This window comes from Falco cherrug, chromosome Z, assembly GCF_023634085.1.
Source record: "Falco cherrug isolate bFalChe1 chromosome Z, bFalChe1.pri, whole genome shotgun sequence".
NCBI lineage: Eukaryota > Metazoa > Chordata > Aves > Falconiformes > Falconidae > Falco > Falco cherrug.
This window is the reverse complement of record NC_073720.1, coordinates 4,255,419-4,276,386: the sequence shown is the minus strand read 5'-3', so window position 1 is coordinate 4,276,386 and position 20,968 is coordinate 4,255,419. Positions and strand designations below refer to the sequence as shown.

The following is a 20,968-nucleotide window of genomic DNA, read 5'->3' as shown; positions in this document are numbered from 1 at the left end:
TCTTACCTAATAGGTTCCTGAAGCCCCCAAAGATGGAGATTTTATAGCTCCTCGGGTGTCCTTTTTCTTTAGAAGTTTTCCTTCATGGATATATCCAGATCTTTCCTGCTGCAATTTAAGTCCATGACTTCTTCCCATGTCATGAGTCTTTACAGAAATGTGTTTATTACCTTCCCCTTGGCAAAAATAGTTTGGGTATTTCAAGACAGTTATCATACCTCCCTCAGTTTTCTCCAAGCCAAACACATGTGGTTTCTATACCTCTGCTCATTCTTGCTCCTTCCAACAGAGTCACATCTTCCTGGAAGTGAGGTGCCCAAAAGCAGGGTCCCCCAACCTAGACCTTGCTCTGTGGGTAAACTAAAACACTTCCCTTCCTCATCCCTTTGGGATGTTAGCTCCTGTCTATACATATTAATACCATGCTTGCTGTTCCTCCCCAGCAAGAAACATTTGCTAATTTGTCAGCATTTTGCTTGCTCTTGGCACAAGGCAAACTATGTGAGCTGCAAACCAGGCAAGAACCAAACCATTGATCTCTTCTGACAAAATGCAGCTAAATTCCAGTAAAAAATTCCACAGCAGCTGTTTATACTACTGAAACCACTTACCTCAAAGTATGTAAGAGAAACATTCTCCTCTATAAAATCATACAAGCTGTAACACCTAAAACTAGATTTAAGTTAAATAAACTCTGCATGGGTCAAGGTTAAACAGTTGAAGATTCCCACTGGTGTTTGCTGTAAGAAAAGCAGTACCATTTTCAGATCAAAGACTGATGTGCTCTACAGCAAAGCAGTCTCAGCAGTAATTCATGAGAATACGGCAGTGAAAAAATAAAGTGCACTCTCTGTTATTTGGAACACTAATATTGCCACTTTGATTTTAGGAATTGCATCGGCATGTTAGTTTCTAAAGACATTGAAGTTTAGGCAATGAGCATGCTAACTTAATTCAACCTCTCAAGCCATCTCAGCTTGAACTTACACAGGGTCTTACAAAGGGTCTGATCAGGGGCAAATACTCAGGTGTACAAGTCAGTCTGGTTTAAGTTAAGTAAGACCTAGATTTTTACAACAGCTGAGGATTTAAACACAATCTAACAGACACACAAATCACTATAACCTGCCTAACATTCTCCTTTATTAATAATCTAACAGACATTACAGATGCTGGATGCACCTTCCCAGATTGACAAGATACTAATATTGTAAGCACAGCACTGAGAAGTGGTTTGAACTGTTATAATGGTATGACTGGAGCTCTATCTCCATTCAATCCAATCAGACAACTTTTCCTATTCCCTCAAATCCCCCCTTACCTTTTGAGATAGTTTCTCCCATAGAGGATCTGCTGCAGCAAGGTGACCACGGCAAAGGCGCAGATGAATATGAAGAACAAAGTTCTGTTTCCCAGCAAATCCCTGCTTGATGAAGGGTCAGTGTATCCCATCCTTCTTAAAAACCACTGAAGCTCCACTTAGTAAAATTCAGTTCATTGCAGACTTCATACCCTTTTTGTGGGGAAGTGGAGGAGAACGCTTGCTGGCTTTTCTGTGAGCAATCCAAGGACAAGGTATCCCATTGTTTGGCCCTGATGCCCCTTTTTTGCCCCTTTCGGATGTTAGCTCCAGGACTGTGCGTAATGGCTTGCTTCCATGGTAAAGTTTCCAGGAGATTCAGACGTGGGTAACATCTAAAATCATCTCTCAGAGCTCTTTCAGTGCAGGCAGCCTGTGCTGTGCAAGAGGCATTCTGTTCCCTCTAAGCCTCTCTTGAAAACCCGCTGCTAGCAATTATCTACTTCAATCCCATTTTCATATTCCAGATGGGGGAAGCTGCAAATAAACCAGAAAACTGCAGCCAATGGCAAACACAGGGCTCCGGCAACCTGCGTTGGAAACACATAGTCGTCAGCTCTTCTTTGCTTCTGCTCAGTGATTCCAACGAAATGTGCTTGCAAGGAGACGTGACTGGGGTGTGCTATTATTGAACAAGCATGTAACGATCATGAGGATTTCATTCAGTCCCCTGCAAAAAACAACAGCAGCAATCTGGTCAGGCTAGCAGGAAAGCTGCATTTTGTGTAGCAGCGTACCGTCCATACCGTGCCTTCAGTACTGTAGCATTTGCATGCAGAATGCAGTGCCTTTAGTCACACACCGCTACTATCTGGGCTTCTATATTTCCCCTGGTTATTCCTCCAGAGTAAGCATAAGCAAGGTCACTGTGCATCTCTTCAAGGACAGAGCTCTCAGTTCCTGCATGCTGATTTATTGGAGGCTCCGTGTAGCCTCACAGCCGCAGAGAGGGAGACTGCCTCTCAGTGCAAGCTCTAAGAACCATTCATTTAAAGAGACAAATATTCTGATTGTTCCTCCACCAAAAAGAGTTCTCTTTCGAAAGGGCAAAGCAGTAAGACCTTGTCCACGGCCATCACAACTCCTCTAAAAATCTCCCCATTGTTAGGAAAGGCTCGATTCAGCTCACAGGGAAATCAATGGGAGTTTTGTTGCTGATTTCACTGGGATCAAAATCTGCCCCCATCCCTTAGCTTCTTAAAACAAGTTCCAGTGAAAGCTTCATCCATGAATGAAACACTCTGGCTAGGAGGTTGTTTTGCCCCAATAACAGATGGGAAAAGGATTTTGACAACTAATGCGGAGGAAAAAAATCCTTTGTCTAAGAGAATGGGAAGATTTTTGTGTCAATAAATTTTCCAACAGTTAAATCAGTGTATGCAAAATGTTCTAGTGTGCCAGCAGCCCAGCTGTGCAAAGCAGCAAACAGGGACTGTTTCTGGACTTTGTCTCAGCTGTAATTGGTGCTGCATGGGAAGAAGGTAACTTTGTTCAAGCCTTTCAGCCTAGTTCCTGAAGCCAGGGTTGGTCCTCAGCATGACCTGTGGCAACTTAGGCAAAACAATCAAGGACTAAAGCAGGTTTTGCCTTACCTATTTTTAAGCAACACAAGTAACAAAAGTGTTGAAGGTAGGAACCTGGTCACCCTGAGCTCCTGCAGGCGGGAGCCACCAGTGGAGACCAGCCCTTTAGACACCCTTGACTGTGCAGAGAAGGTGGAGGGATCCAGCCTCTGATACCTTTTTTCAGTCCCTTTCAAAGCTCCCACACATGCATTTGTTAACCCTGCTAAATGTTTCAGTTATCACCTGCGCATATGAAGAGTGGTGATGCCAGGTCAGATGAAAGATTATCCACCCCAGGGCCTTGTCCCTGACAGTGGCCAGTGATGGATACGCAGGGAAAATTAGAAGAGGGCAAGGACATACTAATACTTCCTTGGAAACACACTCCTACTGTTCTGTGGTTCAGTCTTCCTAAACCAAGGAAAGAAAACCAAGATTTTGGTTAGAAAAATAACTGAGTTGTATTTGTACAGTACTGGGAATAATATACCAGGGGACTGCAAATTAAATAGCAAAAGCAGTTTGATTCCCTCTTGTCAAAATCGTCAGCTCTAGGGCCAAATATGTTTCTTTCAACGACCTGTTCATGTAAGCCCATATAATATAAGAATGTTTCCATATAGGAACCGTACCATTTAGATGGATCTAAGCACACAGCATTCTCAGTAACAGGAAAAGCAGTATGGCCATCAGAAATACCAGGCTGGGACTCTACAAGATACTACACAGGCAGATTTGTATGGAGAAGCTGAGAGGTAAGGCCAGTAAGGATAGAGTGAAGGAAAAGGTACTTTTGATTTGTTGGATTTTTACTGAGAGCTTTGAAAATCCTCTCCAAGAAATCTGTCTCAATTGCTCCAGGGGTTATTTTACAGTAAAGACAAAGTACCAGACAGTAGAATTCAGGTTCTTATGACCTGTGGATGTGATGCCAGTTTTGCAGATTTTGATATCACCTTGGTTTTGGTGAAAACACTTTCAGCCTTTCTTCCTCTGTTCCCCTCCACTCAAAGAGATTTTTTTTGAGACTGATCTGTGCTATAGTGCACCAAACTCATAAGCCTAGCAGCTAGCTAGTCTTTCTCCTGGACTGATGGTCAGCCTGAGCTGCAATAAACAGCCTGGAAGCACCATGCACTCTCAGTCAGTTTTTGATTTTCTGTGTCCTCTCAGGCTTCTCTGACATATCAGAGCTGGCCAGAAGATACAGCACCTGAGAGGCTTGTATGCAGGAGAGCTGCACACGTAAAGCAAAAAAGCAAAGTACAAAGACATGTAAGTAGAGAGAGTTTTCTATGCCAGATCTTGTGCAGACACCATTCCTCATGTCACATGTAAAAGAAATCTTTTTTCTGTCTTCATCCCAGTACTACAAAAACACTGCAGAATTGGAAGCAGAATGGCTCTGTGCGGGCATAAACAAATAAGATGTCTATCGACAAATTTTCAAAGGATGCTCAAGGTTGCCTGCAATATTTGTTGTGAGTGAAAACAGTCTTACTGCAGAAGGGCTGAATGAGCAATGCCAGCACTCGTTCCCAGAGGCTCTGTGAGTTTGACCTGTCAACTACAGGCTTCCTTGAAAGCATCAGGCCTCCACAGAGAACAATTTAATTTTTTTTTCATGATTTTACACCCTCCACTTAAGCAAGCAACAGACAACAAAAGAGCCCATCCAGAATTTGAGAAGAGCTTGGGGATAAAGATGTTACAGTAAGTTGTGTTGCAAACACAGATTTGCTGGGCATGATGGCCTCAGGTGCTGTGTGCAGCACTTAGTCACATAAGCACTGACCTTACAATGGGCAATGTAGCTACAGTGGCACTGGTCACATACAGGAAGCCCAGGCCACATCACAATATATGCCAGCCAGCATCATGCCAGAGCACAGGAACCTAGTAAATAAGATCTCTTCCATCACCAGAAGATCAAGTATCACTTAACTAGTAGCAGCTACTCGAAATGCCTCTTATGAGATGGTGAGAGAGAGATGGATAAGCTGCATGATATGCAGAGGCTCAGAAAGGGTATTCCTGTATTTTTATTGGAGCATAGACTTCAGAGGTTAAAGCAAAAGTGGCAAAATGGAACTGCTCATAGCCTCCCATAATATGACGCTGCCAGAAGCAGTCTTAGATGTTGCTAGCCTTTATTTGTTGTATGAGAGCTGCTTGTTAAATATCATTAGAGATAATATATCACAAGAAACTCCTTCAGCCTGAGCAGCGAGACTCTGAGCCCTCTAAAACAAGCATGAACATGTTCCAGATGGTGATACCCTCCAATGGGAGTTCATCGTTTGCTCTTAAGTCCAAATGAAGCAGAACTTAATTTAAAAAAAAAAAAAAAAAAGTTAACATTGAATCTCAAAGACAAACAAATCTCAGCTAACCACCAAGACATGTTTCTGAAGCTCCATACAAGGAAAGCTGAATTAGCAAAAGGACAAAACCTGGCAGGAATCAGCCTCTACTTCTCTTGTGCAGGGAACAAGCACATCTCTGCTGAAAGGACAATATGCAGCCCTTAATTCTAAGATGCATCTTATTTTTCAATGCAAATGAAACAGAAAAATTCCCTTCTGATGGGCAGGTCTGATTGGGAATTTCCTTAAGTACCTTTCAGTAAACCTGTCGTTTGAATCAGTCTTTGACTGATTATGCATTCTAATTTCAGCTGAAAGCAAGGGCATTTAGTGTCTCAGATAGCAGGATCTGTCTGTTGGTTGCCTAAATTACAATATACATGTTAAACTCACAGTATCATACAGGTTCAGAGTAAAGCAAAACACTCTTCACGTTCCCCTTCAGGATTTTTTCTCTCCCTGCCTGCTCAGGCACCCTTCATGACTGTTAACGCAGCTTAAAGACTTCACACACAGCATAGCAGAATACTATGGGCTGTAAATGTTTTTTGTACATTTACATCTCATATTTTCCCCTAAATTAAAATTAAATCAACCCTATTTACAGTTTCTACGATGCTTGTGTCAACTGCTAGATCCCTGCTGTTGCATAGCACTGGCACATAGGTATATGCCTGGAAGGATATGCTGAATGTGAAGCTCATAAACATATGCTTATCAATATGAATTCTTCTGCAGAGATAAAACATGAATTTATTAGCATAATCTAGTGCTTTACACAATGTCTAGTCCCTCATCACTGCCACAAATCCGTATGTCTTAAACTGGGATATTGAAGGAAGCTGAAAAGATATAGCTATGATGTAAACATCTATTCCTTTCTGAGTTGGGCTGAGCCACAAGGAGGTGACAACGGCTAATTTGGCACCAGGCCTCCTACCTGAGGAGCTGCCTGAATTGGAGGCAATGTCCTGAAGATAACATACGGTCTGCACACTGGATGTACTTTACATCATCTGTTGAATCATGACCAGTTTCTTTTCAGTTATGGGTCACATAGGCACTGGGGGAGAAATGACCCGGTGCATAAAATATCCCTTTTTTACACTGCTGACGCCAGATCTGTTGGAAAGGTAATAAGGTCTTCCTCTTACTGGTAGGAAGCTCTAATGCAGAGACTGCCATAGCTATAGTGCTGTGCATTTACTATTAACAGTTCCTTATAGCAGGGCTTGCTAAAATGGATAGCAAAGTGAAAAACTTCAGTTGGGCTCAGTGCTAGGGACAGCCTTGTTTTTGCAGTACTGTTTCCAGATTCCCAGAAAATATAGGAAGTTTAGTGTGATTGTTATGATCCTGTACAGGCTCACAATGACCCTGCAAATAATTGAGAATGATGGAAGCTCAGTTTCTCTGCAGGGAAAAAGAAACAGGACCAAATTGCTTTTACAGAAATCATCTGTTAAAAGCATTATTTTGAAGTCGAAGCACTGCATGGGAGTCCTGGATTTAGCACCAAATCAACAGGACTGAGATATTGGCAGAACCATGGAGGGGTCAAAGAGTTTCCACGGCCAACACTTGCTCTCAGAATAAGAGCATGATCCTGCCTGTATCCCAAGCGAACTGTAACACCCATCCAGTTCATCAAAACCACACTTAAAACCTTCTACTGAAAGCCTGGAAAGTTCTAGAGTCAGTGGCGCTCGATGTACAAGTTTAATAGCAGTTTAAAGTTTTGATACTTTTTTTGCTGAAAATATTCCAGCATTAACACTACAATGAGCAAATATTTCCCATGGTAAGAACAAGGATCACACATTATCTAATTCTGAAAAATCCAATTAATAATTATTTCACTATTTTAACAATACATTTTTAGAGCAAGAACTAAAATATTGAGAGATTTAGAAAATCTATAATATGGCATATAAAGTTAGTTTTAATTCACAGAGACAATTAATCTGATCCTGGAATATATTTTGCTGTGCCATTGAGTGGTACTAATCAGAACAGGAGTAAATATGAAAAAGAAAATATTCCTGTGAATAATCAGCTAATTAAGTATTTCAAAAATTTTACACTATTCTTACAATCAAGGCGTAGAAGAGACCTATTATAAAAAGTGATTTACGAAAAGTTACCTTTGCCTTTACCACAGTTCTGCATTGATTTTGCATTCAAAGGAATGAAGTACATTCCTCTTGAATTAACCATCAGCTTCAATTCACATGAAGTTTCAAGCAGTCCAGACATTCAGCTTTCAAACCATTCTTCATGATGTTCTCCTACAGCACTGATTACATTACCAGCTACACACTGTATGTAACAAGTGTCTTGGGTACTCTACCTCTTTAACTGAATTACTCTTCTAGGCAAATTCAGTATGTTTTCAGACATAGCATTTTTTAGAGACTCCATGCTAGTCCATGCTTAGTTCAGTCCATGACAGAAATTATAAATAAATAAATAAAATGGAAAAAAAAAAACCCAGCTGGATTCTGTGGTCTTCAGAAATCCCCACTCTTCCTGAAATACATTTTATTTCACTCTTCTGGCACTGTGGAAGTGCTCACTGGAAATCTGGACAGCCAAGCGTAAAGAAAGAAATCTCTGTCCCTACAGTACTGTGACTAGGCACATATTTCTGCCCCTCCTGCAATAGCATGGATTCAGCCTTTAAGCCCTGCACAGTGTGTGCTCTGACCTGCATGTGGTTACAGAGATGGCTATTAATAAAACTGGCGACCCTTTCAAATTCCTTCCTTTGGATCTGCGATCTGCCATGAATTCCTGGGTCATGCTTATCTTATTAGGGTAGCAAACAGAGACCACTGCTGGAACAGGACTGTGTTAGACACTGCAGCTGGGCATTAGCAAGGCCAGTTCTTGCCACAAGAATTTATCCTTTAAGCAGGCAAGAAGGAAAGGTGAGAGAAGGATTTATTAGCCCCTTTGACAGAGAGCAGGAATTGCAATCTAGTGATGTTTGATTGCATACAACTTGCTCAGCTTGCAAACATGTACTAGGATGCAAACCCAAGGCAACGATGGTCCATTTTGTTGACAAACGAGCCTGGGAGTTCCAGGGGAACAGCCAGCCACCCAGACCGAGAAACTCACCTGTAGACAGGGCCTGGATCACTCCTAACCTCAAACAGCAGTTTGAGCTTTGCTGGCTCTGTGAACGTAAATGTCACAGCACTATCACAGGCAGTGCTGACACTGGCAGGAAGATTGAGGGGCACAGCCAAAAGGGTATTTAAGCATCTTCCTCCGCTTGAAATTTTGGGAGTTAAATGAAAATCCTTGTTTGGCTCTTGGCTGCAGTGAATTGTCCAGGACTACAATACAGATCAGGACTTACAGTGAGATCTTAAACTCAATGAAGCTTGGGGCTAGCCTGGGTGTTGTTCTGACCTGAACACTACATAGCCTTTGGGAAAACAGCAGCTACCCATGAGCCTCATCACACTGGCATGGGTTTAAAAACACTCCCCAGGCTGAAGGTAGTGATCCATGCTTCCCCTGCTCACACGCCTAAACCTGCCATGAGCACAGCTGACATTCTTTTAAAAGTATCACAAGTTATCACTAATGAATGGCTGACCAGATTTCCATCCTCCATAACTTACTGCCAGAAGAAACTCCGTAACTGAACCCATTGACATTTGCCATGTTCAGCCTACTTCCAGTGCTCACTGCTCCCCAGCACAGAACTACCAGTACAGCCTCTTTTCCCTCGGCCAGAATGTTTTGCACATGTATCAGCAGGTTTTGGTTGGTGGTGTTGACCTTTTGCTAGAGAGCTTACAACAGGTTATTTATTTAAATAGCTGAGTACAAGCACTTGTTTATATTTTTTCTTTAAAAATCTAAAATGGGGAAGACAGAGTGGTAGTTTATCCACAGCCTATTATTAATCTCCAATGCAGGAAGCTGCAACAGCTTCTGGCCTACACGATCCAGTGCATGAAGGAAATGCCTTTGACAGTGAGGGACATCACTGGGAGAGCTCTCCTTTGAGAGGGAAACATGGCCTTTAGCCAGATAGGGGGGTTTTGTAGAACATTCCCATCATCTATTTAAACTTCACTTTCAATCAGCTTTTTTATTTTCTTCCAGGTGTATCCAGCAGCTCCTCTGGAGCTAAGAAGTTTGTGCGTGGGTTTGTTTTTTTTTTCATGCAGTGTGGGTAGGAAGGTATGTGGGAACTGTAATTCATCACTAAATCACATGAAGCTGAAGCTTGAAAGGAAAAATAATAATAAATGTTTCAGATTGTCAGGCTTAGTGCAATTCCAATCAATTAAAGCTTATTTTAGCATCAGGGCAGTTTATTTTTAAAAAATTCTCCTGGCACTTTGATGCTTTCATGTTACTGTGTAGCTAAAAAGGTCTTGCTGGGAACAAACTGCTCTTGGTAAAGCATTTTCTGAACCACATTTTTAGTTTGTCAAATGACAATAAATAAGATCCACATGAACAAACAGCAGCAACAAAATAGCTAGTGGCAGTGAGAGAGTAAAGCTTTGGACCTTGGTAAAGGAGGAAAATAAATGTGGGGCTCAAGCACAGTAAAACCATGGTTGTTTGGGCTCAGAGTCTACAAATGACTTCTTCAATGCATCTAATTTTCAAATGTGATTCAGTATGTTGGTACATTAAACAGCAAAAAGTCACCAATGAAGATAATCTGCATCAGGTAGTCACTTTTTTTTAAATCAGTTTAAAATTAAATACTGTATCTGCATTTTGGATCTCCATTTGTGACATTATCTTGGTTCCCATTTCACAGATGTGGATGGCACAAGAGCAGCCAAATCAATATTCCTCTTTGCAATCCATGCAGCACTTAAGAAAATGAACCAGGGTTCCAGATTCACACTGAAAGTTTCAGAGGTCTAAAAGTTGGCTAATTGTTGAGGAAAGCTCTTCTCTGATGTTACAACAAAAATCACAACTAGTACTGTTTGTGGGTCCTTGCAGTGTACAAGAGTAGTGGGCAAACAAGAACAATGCTGTGAGTTCACCTCCACTGGAATCACAGACAAAATATTTGCTTAATAAAAGGGCAACAATCACACTAAATTCTCTCTCCTTTATTTTTTTTTAATTTTTTTTTTACTGTGACAAAGCGGTTATGGAGGAAATATGCTATACTGCTGCATACTGTCATTATAAACTGATTAAACTTTTGCTCTGAGGTTTAACAGAAATCAAAAGAAAGGTGGAAAGGGTATATAAAAGACTGTCCCTTACTTCTTTTTAATTTAGAGCTTTCTAGCCTTCCACTTCCTCTTCCTTTTCCTCCTTGAGGTCTGGAGACATCCCTCACAATGCAGTGCCCTGGGTAGAGTTTTTCCATTTGCTTTTCCCAACTGGAAAAATGCACCATATCAAATACAAAGCTATTGCTTAAAGCCTTTCAGGGCAGCCGGGAACTATGGCACAGCCATCAGTTTCCCTCCGACAGCTCGTGTTCAGGTGCTATGCCCTCACCTTGGGTATCACTACAGGTTTGTCCTGGAAATCCAAGGAAGTTGTAGTTCAGATCTATACATAATAGCATTCATTCGTTTTGGGCATAGGAAGGACATGCCTTTTTCCTCAGCATTGCTCCTTCCAATTGATGAAGCAGAGGAATTGGCTGGCACTGCAAAAATCACTGCTTTCACAATAAACATTGAGCCCTAGGACATGATCTTAGTTTAGATGGTCACCAACTTCACAGGAATACATATCTTGCTCTGGGCCACACACCTAGTAAATCCCTGCAAGCTCTGGCCAGCCCTACACAGAGAAGCGCTTGATTCTGAATGTTAAATATGTACTTGAATTCACCAGCTCCTGCCTGGAATCATCATGTCACCCTTCCCTAAAATATACAGGAAAGCCATCAACTCTGCATTTCATGTCTGTTGCCCTTCCTTGTCATCCCTATTCTCCCATCAAGGCATGCTTGTACTCCAGAACTTACATGTTCCTGTTAAAAGTATTATCTTCCCAGCAGCTCATGAAAAGTTACAGAGCTACAAAAAAGTTATAGTTCATTTTTTGTACATGTTTGCAAGCTGAGCAAGTTGTATGCAATCAAAGTACAAAAAATAGTTATAGTTCAACAACACCCATCCAAGCTGACTTCAAACATCAGCTCCAAGTGTTTTATACCACCTTGGGTTTTTTAAGTTATTAAAATTAAACGTGAGAGATTAAATTAAAAAATCATTAATGATTTTGCTATTTTTGCAACACTATCCAGTCCTTCTTTTAATGTAAAAGCCTAAACTTCCCCCCAGCAGGCCAAAAGCCAAGTTCAGCCTTATCCTCACCCCAGGAGGGACAACACCCCTAACAATCGTTTATTATTTAGGAGGAGGTTTGGGCTCCTTGTTTTACCAGGTTTCCTTCATGACTTCAGGCAGAGCTACGTCAATCTCTAAGCTGGCTTGGGAAGGAAAATGGCACTTCTGTGAAAGCATAGCCACTTCCAGCACTTGAACTGTGATTTCTGCATGGTGTGGTGAAGTCATCTACTGCTTAGTCACCTCACCTTACACTCCATATGCCGTGCAGATGAGTACCTTTACCCTCCTCAGCATCTCTTCTTTCCTTTCTGAACTAGTAATCATTGCATTTCTTGGCCTTGTATGTGTATTACAGGTGTAACAAGGACAACTGTACAAAGCTTTCCACTTATTGAGTGAGGCAAAAAAACTCTTCTGCCTTTTGACGTGTGACTTTGTCAGTCTGAGGACTGCAAGAGCAGGATCCACCTGACTGTGCACAGGATTCAGTTCCCTAAGTGCTGCTATCCTGAGCTACTTTACATGCCTCAGGATCATCCAGTTAAAACAGATAAGTATCATACACAGCTCATCGGAAACAGGAAATCTAGGTGTTAATAGCACTAAACATAGATGTTACCTGACTCCCACCATAAATGTATGTGCCTACAGCCTACCAAAACCCTCTATGCAGTTAGCTGAGATTTAGTCAATACACTCCATGGAGACTAACAGTTCTTTTCATCCTAAAGTAAATTTCTAAGCTATGTGAAATGAATCACATCCTGCAAATGCCTTTCCTGACTATAATGGAAGCTTGGGATGACCAGTTCAGTTCCAGGTATCTGCATGGTGGATGCCTAAATTCTGGTGAGATGGCCAAGTGTGAAAACAGCATGAGTACAAGTTGAAGTTAATGCCAAGTAAATAACATGTGGAAGTGAGCTATGAAAGTTTTCCTCTTAATAATTAATCCACTGGAAGTGCCTATATTAATTCCAGTGAAACTGTCACAGAAATCTGTATTTCCTGTAGCCACCTCCCCCTGAAGATGGACAAAGCTTCAGAATTTCACCCAGATTTCCAGTAATATTCTGGTCCTCTTTTTTTTTTTGTCTCATAGCTACTGTAGATGATCGTCAGCAAATGAATAAAACATACATTCATGCAAATGAAATAACATTTGCCAGCTTTGCTGCTGGCGTTCTGTCCGCATGACTAGCACTCCCCTTTGCTAACCCTTCTTCCCACTTCTACTATTAACCCTCCTCTCACAGCCAGAAGGAAGCCAAGGCAGATCTGGGAGTTGTGATATTTCTTCCCCCCCAGTAACATTCAAAACTGGTCTGGGGTGAGGAGACGGGGAGTTACACCTCCTTTGATGACCCATGCAAAGGCTATGAGCACTAACAGCTTCACAGATTGCGTACATTGTGAACACCCCAGAATCACTGTGCGAGCCACACAAAACTTCCCTCAGCTGGTCTGTTCTGTAATCAACTGTCAGAAAGGTGGGAGATAGGAACATCTTGCATGACCTGAAGCATTTATTATTCAACATTCCCTTATTTTCATGCCCTTTGCTAAAATGCCTGACCTCCAGGTTCCCCCCCAGGGATGGCAGGGAACAGTAACAGGAATATAAAATGAAAAAATACTCATGTTTGCATAATTTGGCCCCTGGATGATATCAGAGAAGCTAAGGATTGTTAAAAGAATCTGCCTTGGGGTTTAGGTTATATTTCACCCTTTGGTCATCTCACTTGGCTGCAGACTAAATACCACCTGCTATGGCAATAACAAATACAGCTTACTGTAGCTACAGCTCCTGGTACCCTGCTTTATTGGCTATGAACACTTCAGGAAAAGGAATTAAAATGCCTGCAAAAGAAATCTTAACTTGCTGCACCATTTGAAGGTTAGCAGAGAAACCCTCAAACAACAACCACCTAACGACGGGGTAAATGCCAGATTTCACTGAGTTGTGCCAGGGATGTATTTGGCCATGTATTTTTCGTTTGTACATCCCCCATAAAGCTGAATCATCGGGCAAATTCTGCTTAATCAGAACCTAAGCCAGTACATGCTTAAATCAATCGGAGGCAATCTTGATTTCCGAGGAAGGAAGCAGAATCTAAATCACTTTACTATCAAACTCTCTTTTTTTTTAATTTTTTTTGTTGTTATCACAGAAAATCTAGTGTGCCAGTGGCTTTAACCCACCCCCGTTACCATCAGTAATAGGGATCCTTAATCCAGAAACTGGCCAAGCACCCACAAGCTCTTTTAAAGCCCTAGGGAAAGCTTAGAGCAATCCTGGGAAGCATCCAATATCGTATTGGACTGATACATAAAATAGCTTGAAATAGTTTTTTTCCCTATTTGTTACCATGCTGGATAAAAAAAGGCATTAACTAATTATTTTAATTGCACTTTTTGTAGTATGTCTCATGAGACCTGGACTGCAGCTGCCTCAGCTTGATCCCATCTGGCTGGGGGATGGGAAGCTATTATAAAATGTGTTTTTCCCCAGAGTGAATACAACTTTCTGCTGCAGCTGTCTTTGTGGAGGTGGGGGAGCTATTGGAAGCAGGTGTATTGCACATAAATGCTCCCTGGTTTGAATCTAATAGACTCCAGCAGGAAAACTTCAGTCAACTCCACAGGATCAAAACCAGCCTAACTCCCACCACCCTTTTTTATGGGAAGGAAAACACACCCTGATTGCTTTTAAAAGAACAAATACCTTTGTGGGGTTCTTGTCCTGTGAAGGCATTTATGGCTTTCCAACAAGAATTTTAGTAGTTTCTGAGGGCTGAATATTGCAACTTTTTGGAACAGTCATGATCTTGCAGGCAATTACTTATCTGCAATAAGATTAAGATCACTTACGGAAAAATATGCTGTTAGGAATGGAGGAAAACACCCCCACAGAAAACTGATTAATCAAGTACAATTGGCAGCAAGCACAGAAGAGCGATGTGTTCTTTAGGTGACATTTTTTAGTGCAAATGAATTTTTGCTTGCGTCCAAGTGATGATACCATGTTTTCCCTACTGCCATTCCTGTTTCAGACTTCGTCAAAGGCTCCATCAGTATCTCAGACCCATGTCCTGCTAATTTTTCTTCAGTTCCCATCTTTACAGATGCTTGGTGACAAGTAAGAGAAAAGGTAATTGGGATCTTCATTGGTTCCAACCAGCCTATCACTGCTAAAAATCTCTATTTTCCCCTGAAAAACTTGCTTATGTTAAAGATGAGGCACATCAGTATAACAGGCACCGAGCTGGGTATAAGGCATTCCCAGGAGCTGATCAGACCCTGTTCTCCAGAGGATCCATGATAACATAACCTCCTGAACATGCTACTGGGAACCTCCTTGTTGCCAATTCTTTTGGAGTGAGCTAGAGGGTGAAGTTTCCCCCCTCACAGTTAGAATTTGAGAGCCAGAAGTGGATATTGCTCCTTCCCTATATCTGATGTTAGAGAGTTAACTTTTTTCCCCCTGTGTTATTTTAGCTCCTTTTCTGAACATGTAACAGATGTGCCCAGGGCCCAGAAAAGGAACTTTGGGAAACATTTCTGTTTATTCACTAAACAAATTCTGACAAGTCAAACATCCAAAGTACAACAGCTCCTTTCCCCTCTCTGACCTCTGCCTCCCAGCTTGGGAGGCTGTCAAAGGCCTTTTCTCCTCCCTTCATGTTTTCTGTGTCCACAGCCTGATCTGTGCACTGTTACCACTTGCATGCTACCCTGGGGCGACACAGCATCTCCTGACTCTGGAAGAGACTAAATTACATAATTTGGGGTACAGAAAGGGTTTCCTTTGACTTTCCGACATCTGCACAGTTGCTTTATCAAAATGCAGCATCTGGTCTAGCAGGCCCTAATTAAAAAAATAAATAAATACCACTTTCTCAAACATTTCCAACTAGCTGTTCCAGACTACATTATTTTATGGAAATGTTCATGGTGTGCCAGGACAGAATGGTTGTTTAATGGCTGAAGATAACATGAAGCTGCAGTATTACAAGTACTACAACCTGATCTAAGCTGGTATTACCAATGGAACAAGCAAACCTGTCCTGCTCTCAGCTACCTGTCTTTGCTGCTGCACTGCTCCTTCAGTTTTATAGTATTAGTGTTTGCACGAATGTGTTGTGACTATCAGAGAGGTAATCCAGTTTAAAATAAACCCAGCAGAAAAAGGATTTAAAGGGTGAGTTTTTATGTGGATCAGCTTCCCAGTCCAAATTCTTTGCACAAGCACACAAACACTCCTAAAAACAGGAGAGGGGCTGATACACAGGAGTCATGAGCAGGGAAGCTGGAGATGAAGGGGTGAGAAGAACGAATGCTTTTGGCAGCTGTGCTGGCTTTTGTCAGCTGGAAGTGCTTGCAAAATGGTGGCTTGAATAAGTGACTTGTGGCATTCTCAAGTAAGCCCTGCTGAAATCTTCAGACAACATCATATCATGTCTCTATTTTTGCACAGCACAGGCTGATTTTCCAACAAAAAAAGTCCGTCTAGAAAGGCAGGAGGATGAAGACATGTCACACAAGTGGCCAGGACAGAAAGCCTAAGAGCCATGTAGAGACAGGGGTTTTTAACTGCAGAAATGCTACTACCTCACTGTGTAACTCTGGGAGAAGTGCTTGGCCTCACTTTGCCTTAGCTGGCACACTGCTGGGGAGGGACGTGCAGGTGCACAGGCCTGACGGTGTGATGCTATGACTCAGATAAATGTTGCGTAGGTGAGCTGGATGTTGTGTCACTGCTCATGGGCAATTATGTACAAAATCACAACAGTGATGGTAGAAAGCTCCAGGCATCTTCACCAGATTTTGCTGGCCATTAGTCCAGCAGAAGGATGCTAATGGCATCTGATTGCTTTCTTTGTGCTACTGCTATTTAAGGCCACTCTGAAGGACACAAACTCTTCTATATTTTACAGTGTGAGATTCCAGCAAAATAGAAACAGAGGTTTCAGAGAATTAGTTTTCAAAATTATAATAAACTAATGAGATGTTAATTTTTTAAGTCTCCAGCCATGAACTAAAAAAGAATAAACTCTTGAAAAGCAAGGATCTCTGATGATAAATGAAATAACACCTAGTGAGAAAGGATGAAGAATTCATCCATTACACTTCCATTACAAAAAAACCTTTAGAACAACCCCACCCATTGCAAAGCTCTACTGCACTGCAGCTCCTGCGTGTCCACCTGACATTACTGCACATGGAGAAGTGTGCACCATCCACCATGGAGTTCACAACATGCCAGCGTGCAGCAGATATTTTCAGTATGGGTGAGAGGGGGATGTACCAGCACAGGAGAAAGGGTAGCCAGCAGTGTCCTTTGCATCATCCATGCACAGATAGGACCAGACCTGCCAGCTCCAGCTGGGCAAACTTTCAACCCCAGGAGTTGGTATTGATCTTAAGAGACTTTCAGTCCAGCCTTTGGATGATGACTTTTGGTGTGGTTATGCTATGGCCAACACTGGCTATGGTGGGTTATTATAATTTCTCCTTCCCAGCAACGATAACAGACACATCATTCATTGCCTCATTTGAGAAGAACTCACATGGCAACCCAGAGACACTGACATCTGCTACTGCTCAAGTGTTGGCCTTAATATCAGAGGGTAACAGTTCTTTCTCAGAGTCTGGAGAGTCAACTATCATGTGCAAAAAGAGCAAAAATAGAGCCAAGCTATTGAGAGTGGCAAGAACTCTGCCTATCTTGACACTCAGACAGCTCCTTTCAGCCTCCAGGTAAGAGTTAATCTGACTCAGAAAGGATGGTGAGCATCACCACATGGGTTAGTTAGCAAAGAGATGCAGCTTCCCTGTAGTTAAAGACTGCGCTGATGAAATTGTGTCACTCAGCATGTGTACCACTGCCTGCCTTCCTGTTTGTCCCCAGGAGGGATTAAGCTAGAATACCAGTATGATCCCTCATGCCCTGCATAAGGAAAACTGAGGAAGTAAGTGTAAAAAGCTAGGAAGGGACCTTGGAAGTCAGAGGCACAAGCTAAATGGCATGAACCAGCCAGACTGAAAAATCTCCCATCCTATGGAACAGCTCCAGTACAGGACTAGGTTAGGAACAATGACTCAGCTCCACCCAGATGTCTTAGAAACACAATGAAAATACATTTTAAGACATATAAAAATTGGGGGGTGGGGGGTGTTACTGACCAATGAATGTCCAGAGGGAAAACTAACCAGCTTGTATAGCAAGTGAGTCAAATGTAATTTTTCATTTGGCTTGCAGTGAAAAGAAGATCCAGATGATGTACTGAATCCTACCTTCAGAAGCACATAGGACAGCAGTGTAGTTGAAAGCAAAATTTGATTGGAAAAAAGGAGTGAACTGGCCATTTCAATCCCTGCTGTAAGCATTCCTGATTAACCACAGCTGATGGTTTTAGAATAGTAGGTCTGAGGATTAAGGTATTATGTAGGCTGAAAACACCACGTCACATCTCTAAAATTACTTTTCTTTGTATCATTTAATACTCTGCACACTCTTAGGATCAGTTCTTTGGTCCTCATTCACTACTGGGAACCTCCACCTCAAATCTAGTTAATATTCAGGGTTGCTCACTCACTTTCAGAGACTTTTATATGAGATTCATCCTCCAGCTCTGCTTTATCATATTTTCTCATTTGTACTCTTCAAATCCTACCTTAATGGTTTCCCTGGGAACCAATGAACATTGTACGTGTAGATTAAGGAGAACTACAAGCCCTACTTTTTATTTACATGGGAAATTCTTAACACTATGTCCATTCACTCAAATACTTTAACTGTAAATAATATACCAGACTACCAGACTACCTTCTGACCAAAAAAAATTGCATAAAAATATACCCAGGTCCTAAAGTTCATGATCCAAATGTCTTCTTTTTGCATGTCTAACTTCCACAGTTCAGGCACTAGACTCCTTCACCTCTGGGTTTTTGCTCTGTTTACTGCAAATAACAGAAACTAAATTTTCTGGGTGTCACATTACACAGGAAGAGAAAACACAACCAGCATATTACATTAGAAGTGGCAAAAAGTCTCATTAATGCTCAATCTTGATAGCATTACTTAAATATACATCTAATGAAGAATATATACTGTGCTTTTTCTGAACTGAATTTTTTAAGAAAATTAAATCCCACTTCCCTTCTGGAAGAAACGTGTGCTGGCTTTTGCTGTGGGCCTGCCTAGAACACGTGTGTGGAGGGTAAAATGCAGAATTCATTTGACTGAATTTTAGCGCTCTCAGTGATAGAAGAGCTGCTCAGCAGACTCCTGCTACAACCAGCAGATGGAAACAGGCATCTCCAGAAATATTTTATTGTTTTTTAAGGTAGACAGGTAAATCAGCCATTGGGTGTGCTTCTCTCTCCCCACTGACTACAGGAATTACTTAAATTACTATTGCTTAGACAAAAGCTCTAAGCTTCTTTACAACTAAAACTAAGTGAGATTAATCATAGAATCATGGAATAGTTTGGGTGGGAAGGGACCTTCAAAGTCCCTCCAGCCCAGCCCCCTGCCATGGGCAGGGACACCTTCAGCTGGATCAGGTTGCTCAGAGCCCGTCCAGCCTGGCCTTGGATGTTCCCAGGGATGGGCCATCGGGCACCTCTCTGGGCCGCCTGTGCCAGTGTCTCACCATCCCTAGTGTAAAACATTTCTTCCTTATATCTAGTATAAATCTCCTCCCTGTTAGTTTAAAGCCATTCCTCCCTGTCCTAGCACTACATGCCCTGCTAAAAAATGTATACCCATCTTCCTTACAAGCCTCCTTTAATTACTGAAAGGCTGCAATAATGTCGCCCTGGAGCCTCCTCTTCTCCAGGCTGGACAACCCTGTCCAGGAGAGGGGTTCCAGCCCGCTGATCATTTTTGTGTCTTCCTCTGGACTTGCTCCATCAGGTCCATGTCCTTCTTATGCTGGGGGCCCCAGAACTAAACACATGTAGGGTCTCACGAGAGTGGAATAGAGGGGAAGAATCTTCTCCCATGACCTGCTGTCCAGGCTGCTTTTGATGCAGCCCTGGATACAGTTGGCTTTCTGGGCTGTGAGTGCACATTGCTGGGTCATGTCCAGCTTTTCATCCACCAGTACCCTCAAATACACTACCTAACATGGATTAAGCCCAATGTACAGATGACATTATCACCCACCCAAACCACCTTCCTCCTCATAGATTTGTTTTAATTTCTTTCCTCTTTAAAAAGCATTCTAGTTGTTATTGGTAGGGGGAGAAACCAAGAAAACAGGATGTTTTCATCTAAATGTCAACATTTAATTTTAATGTCATCAGTTAAAATTTCATCATCACCCAAAAATTCCTGGAAGAAAGGAGAGGTATCAAGCTTCATGGAATGAATAGTGAACACAGAAGGACAGACTGGGAGCATCAATACTGGCCAAATAGTCTGAATATGTAATGGGAACTAAGATCAGGGTAACAGGTCGACTCAGCTCAAATGATGAGATTCCATGGCTAAACTGGGATTGAACTCTCATGTTCATAGAGCCAAAAACTCATACAGATTAATTTACGAAGGCAGGAACTTTTGGAGGTCCTCTAGTCCAACATGCTACTCAGAGCAAGGCCTGCTCTGAAACAGTGACAAGTTGTGCTGGGCTTTCTCCAGTAAGTTTTGAGTATCTACAAGGATGGAGATTCCACAGACTCTCTTAATAGCTTATTGTAATGTTTGAATGAATACTCCCAGGAGTCCACTTAATAAATTTGCCTTGAAATTCTACAAAACTTTAGTAATTTGTCTCAGGAACAGATTTTCTTTCCTCTCTATCTATCTGCATAGTGCTGCTAAAAATTAATCAACAGTGAAAAAAATGATATAAGAAATAATCTGCTACGTGGCCCAGAAAATATGATGAATTTTGAGGTCTAGGACCACAAGCAATTTGTTTTCACCCCTAACTGAAACCATGCTATTTTGTTAGATAACGAAAAGCACTGCAGGTGGGATTCATTTACCTAACTAATAATACCTCTCACTCTGTTCTAAGCCTTAAGAGATGTCAAAAGCTTAGATGAAAAGCAATAGGAGCCACACACTTTTGCTGAGCTCAAATTGTTTTGTAAGAAGCAACATTCCCAGTCATCCAGTGATTTTCATTCCAGAGCATAGGCTGCTAAAAGTTGTGGATTACTCCAACATATAACATAGCAATATATTTGGGTTTCATCATAAAGAATACAAACCTCTTGCAAAATAGATTTATTGAGAAGCGAAGGGGATAGATATCTACAGAACTTTGAATCTGCTCTTTGAAACTGATATTATTAGTTGTCTAACTGGGAAGTGTATAGATTTCAGCTGTAGTTATAGGAAACTGCCCATGC

General features: G+C 41.7%; 1 protein-coding gene across 3 annotated transcripts in view; it reads right to left on the bottom strand.

The window, feature by feature from the left end:
• ST8SIA5 (ST8 alpha-N-acetyl-neuraminide alpha-2,8-sialyltransferase 5) overlaps positions 1 to 20,968 on the bottom strand; it is an 80,540-nt gene that overhangs the window by 48,453 nt on the left and 11,119 nt on the right. For all 3 annotated transcript variants that reach the window (XM_027816234.2, XM_027816235.2, XM_055699529.1), the window contains exon 2: positions 1,322 to 2,030. In XM_027816234.2, coding sequence (XP_027672035.1) covers positions 1,322 to 1,452 — 131 coding nt within the window. In that variant the 5' untranslated portion in view covers positions 1,453 to 2,030. The remainder of the gene's footprint in view (positions 1 to 1,321; positions 2,031 to 20,968) is intronic.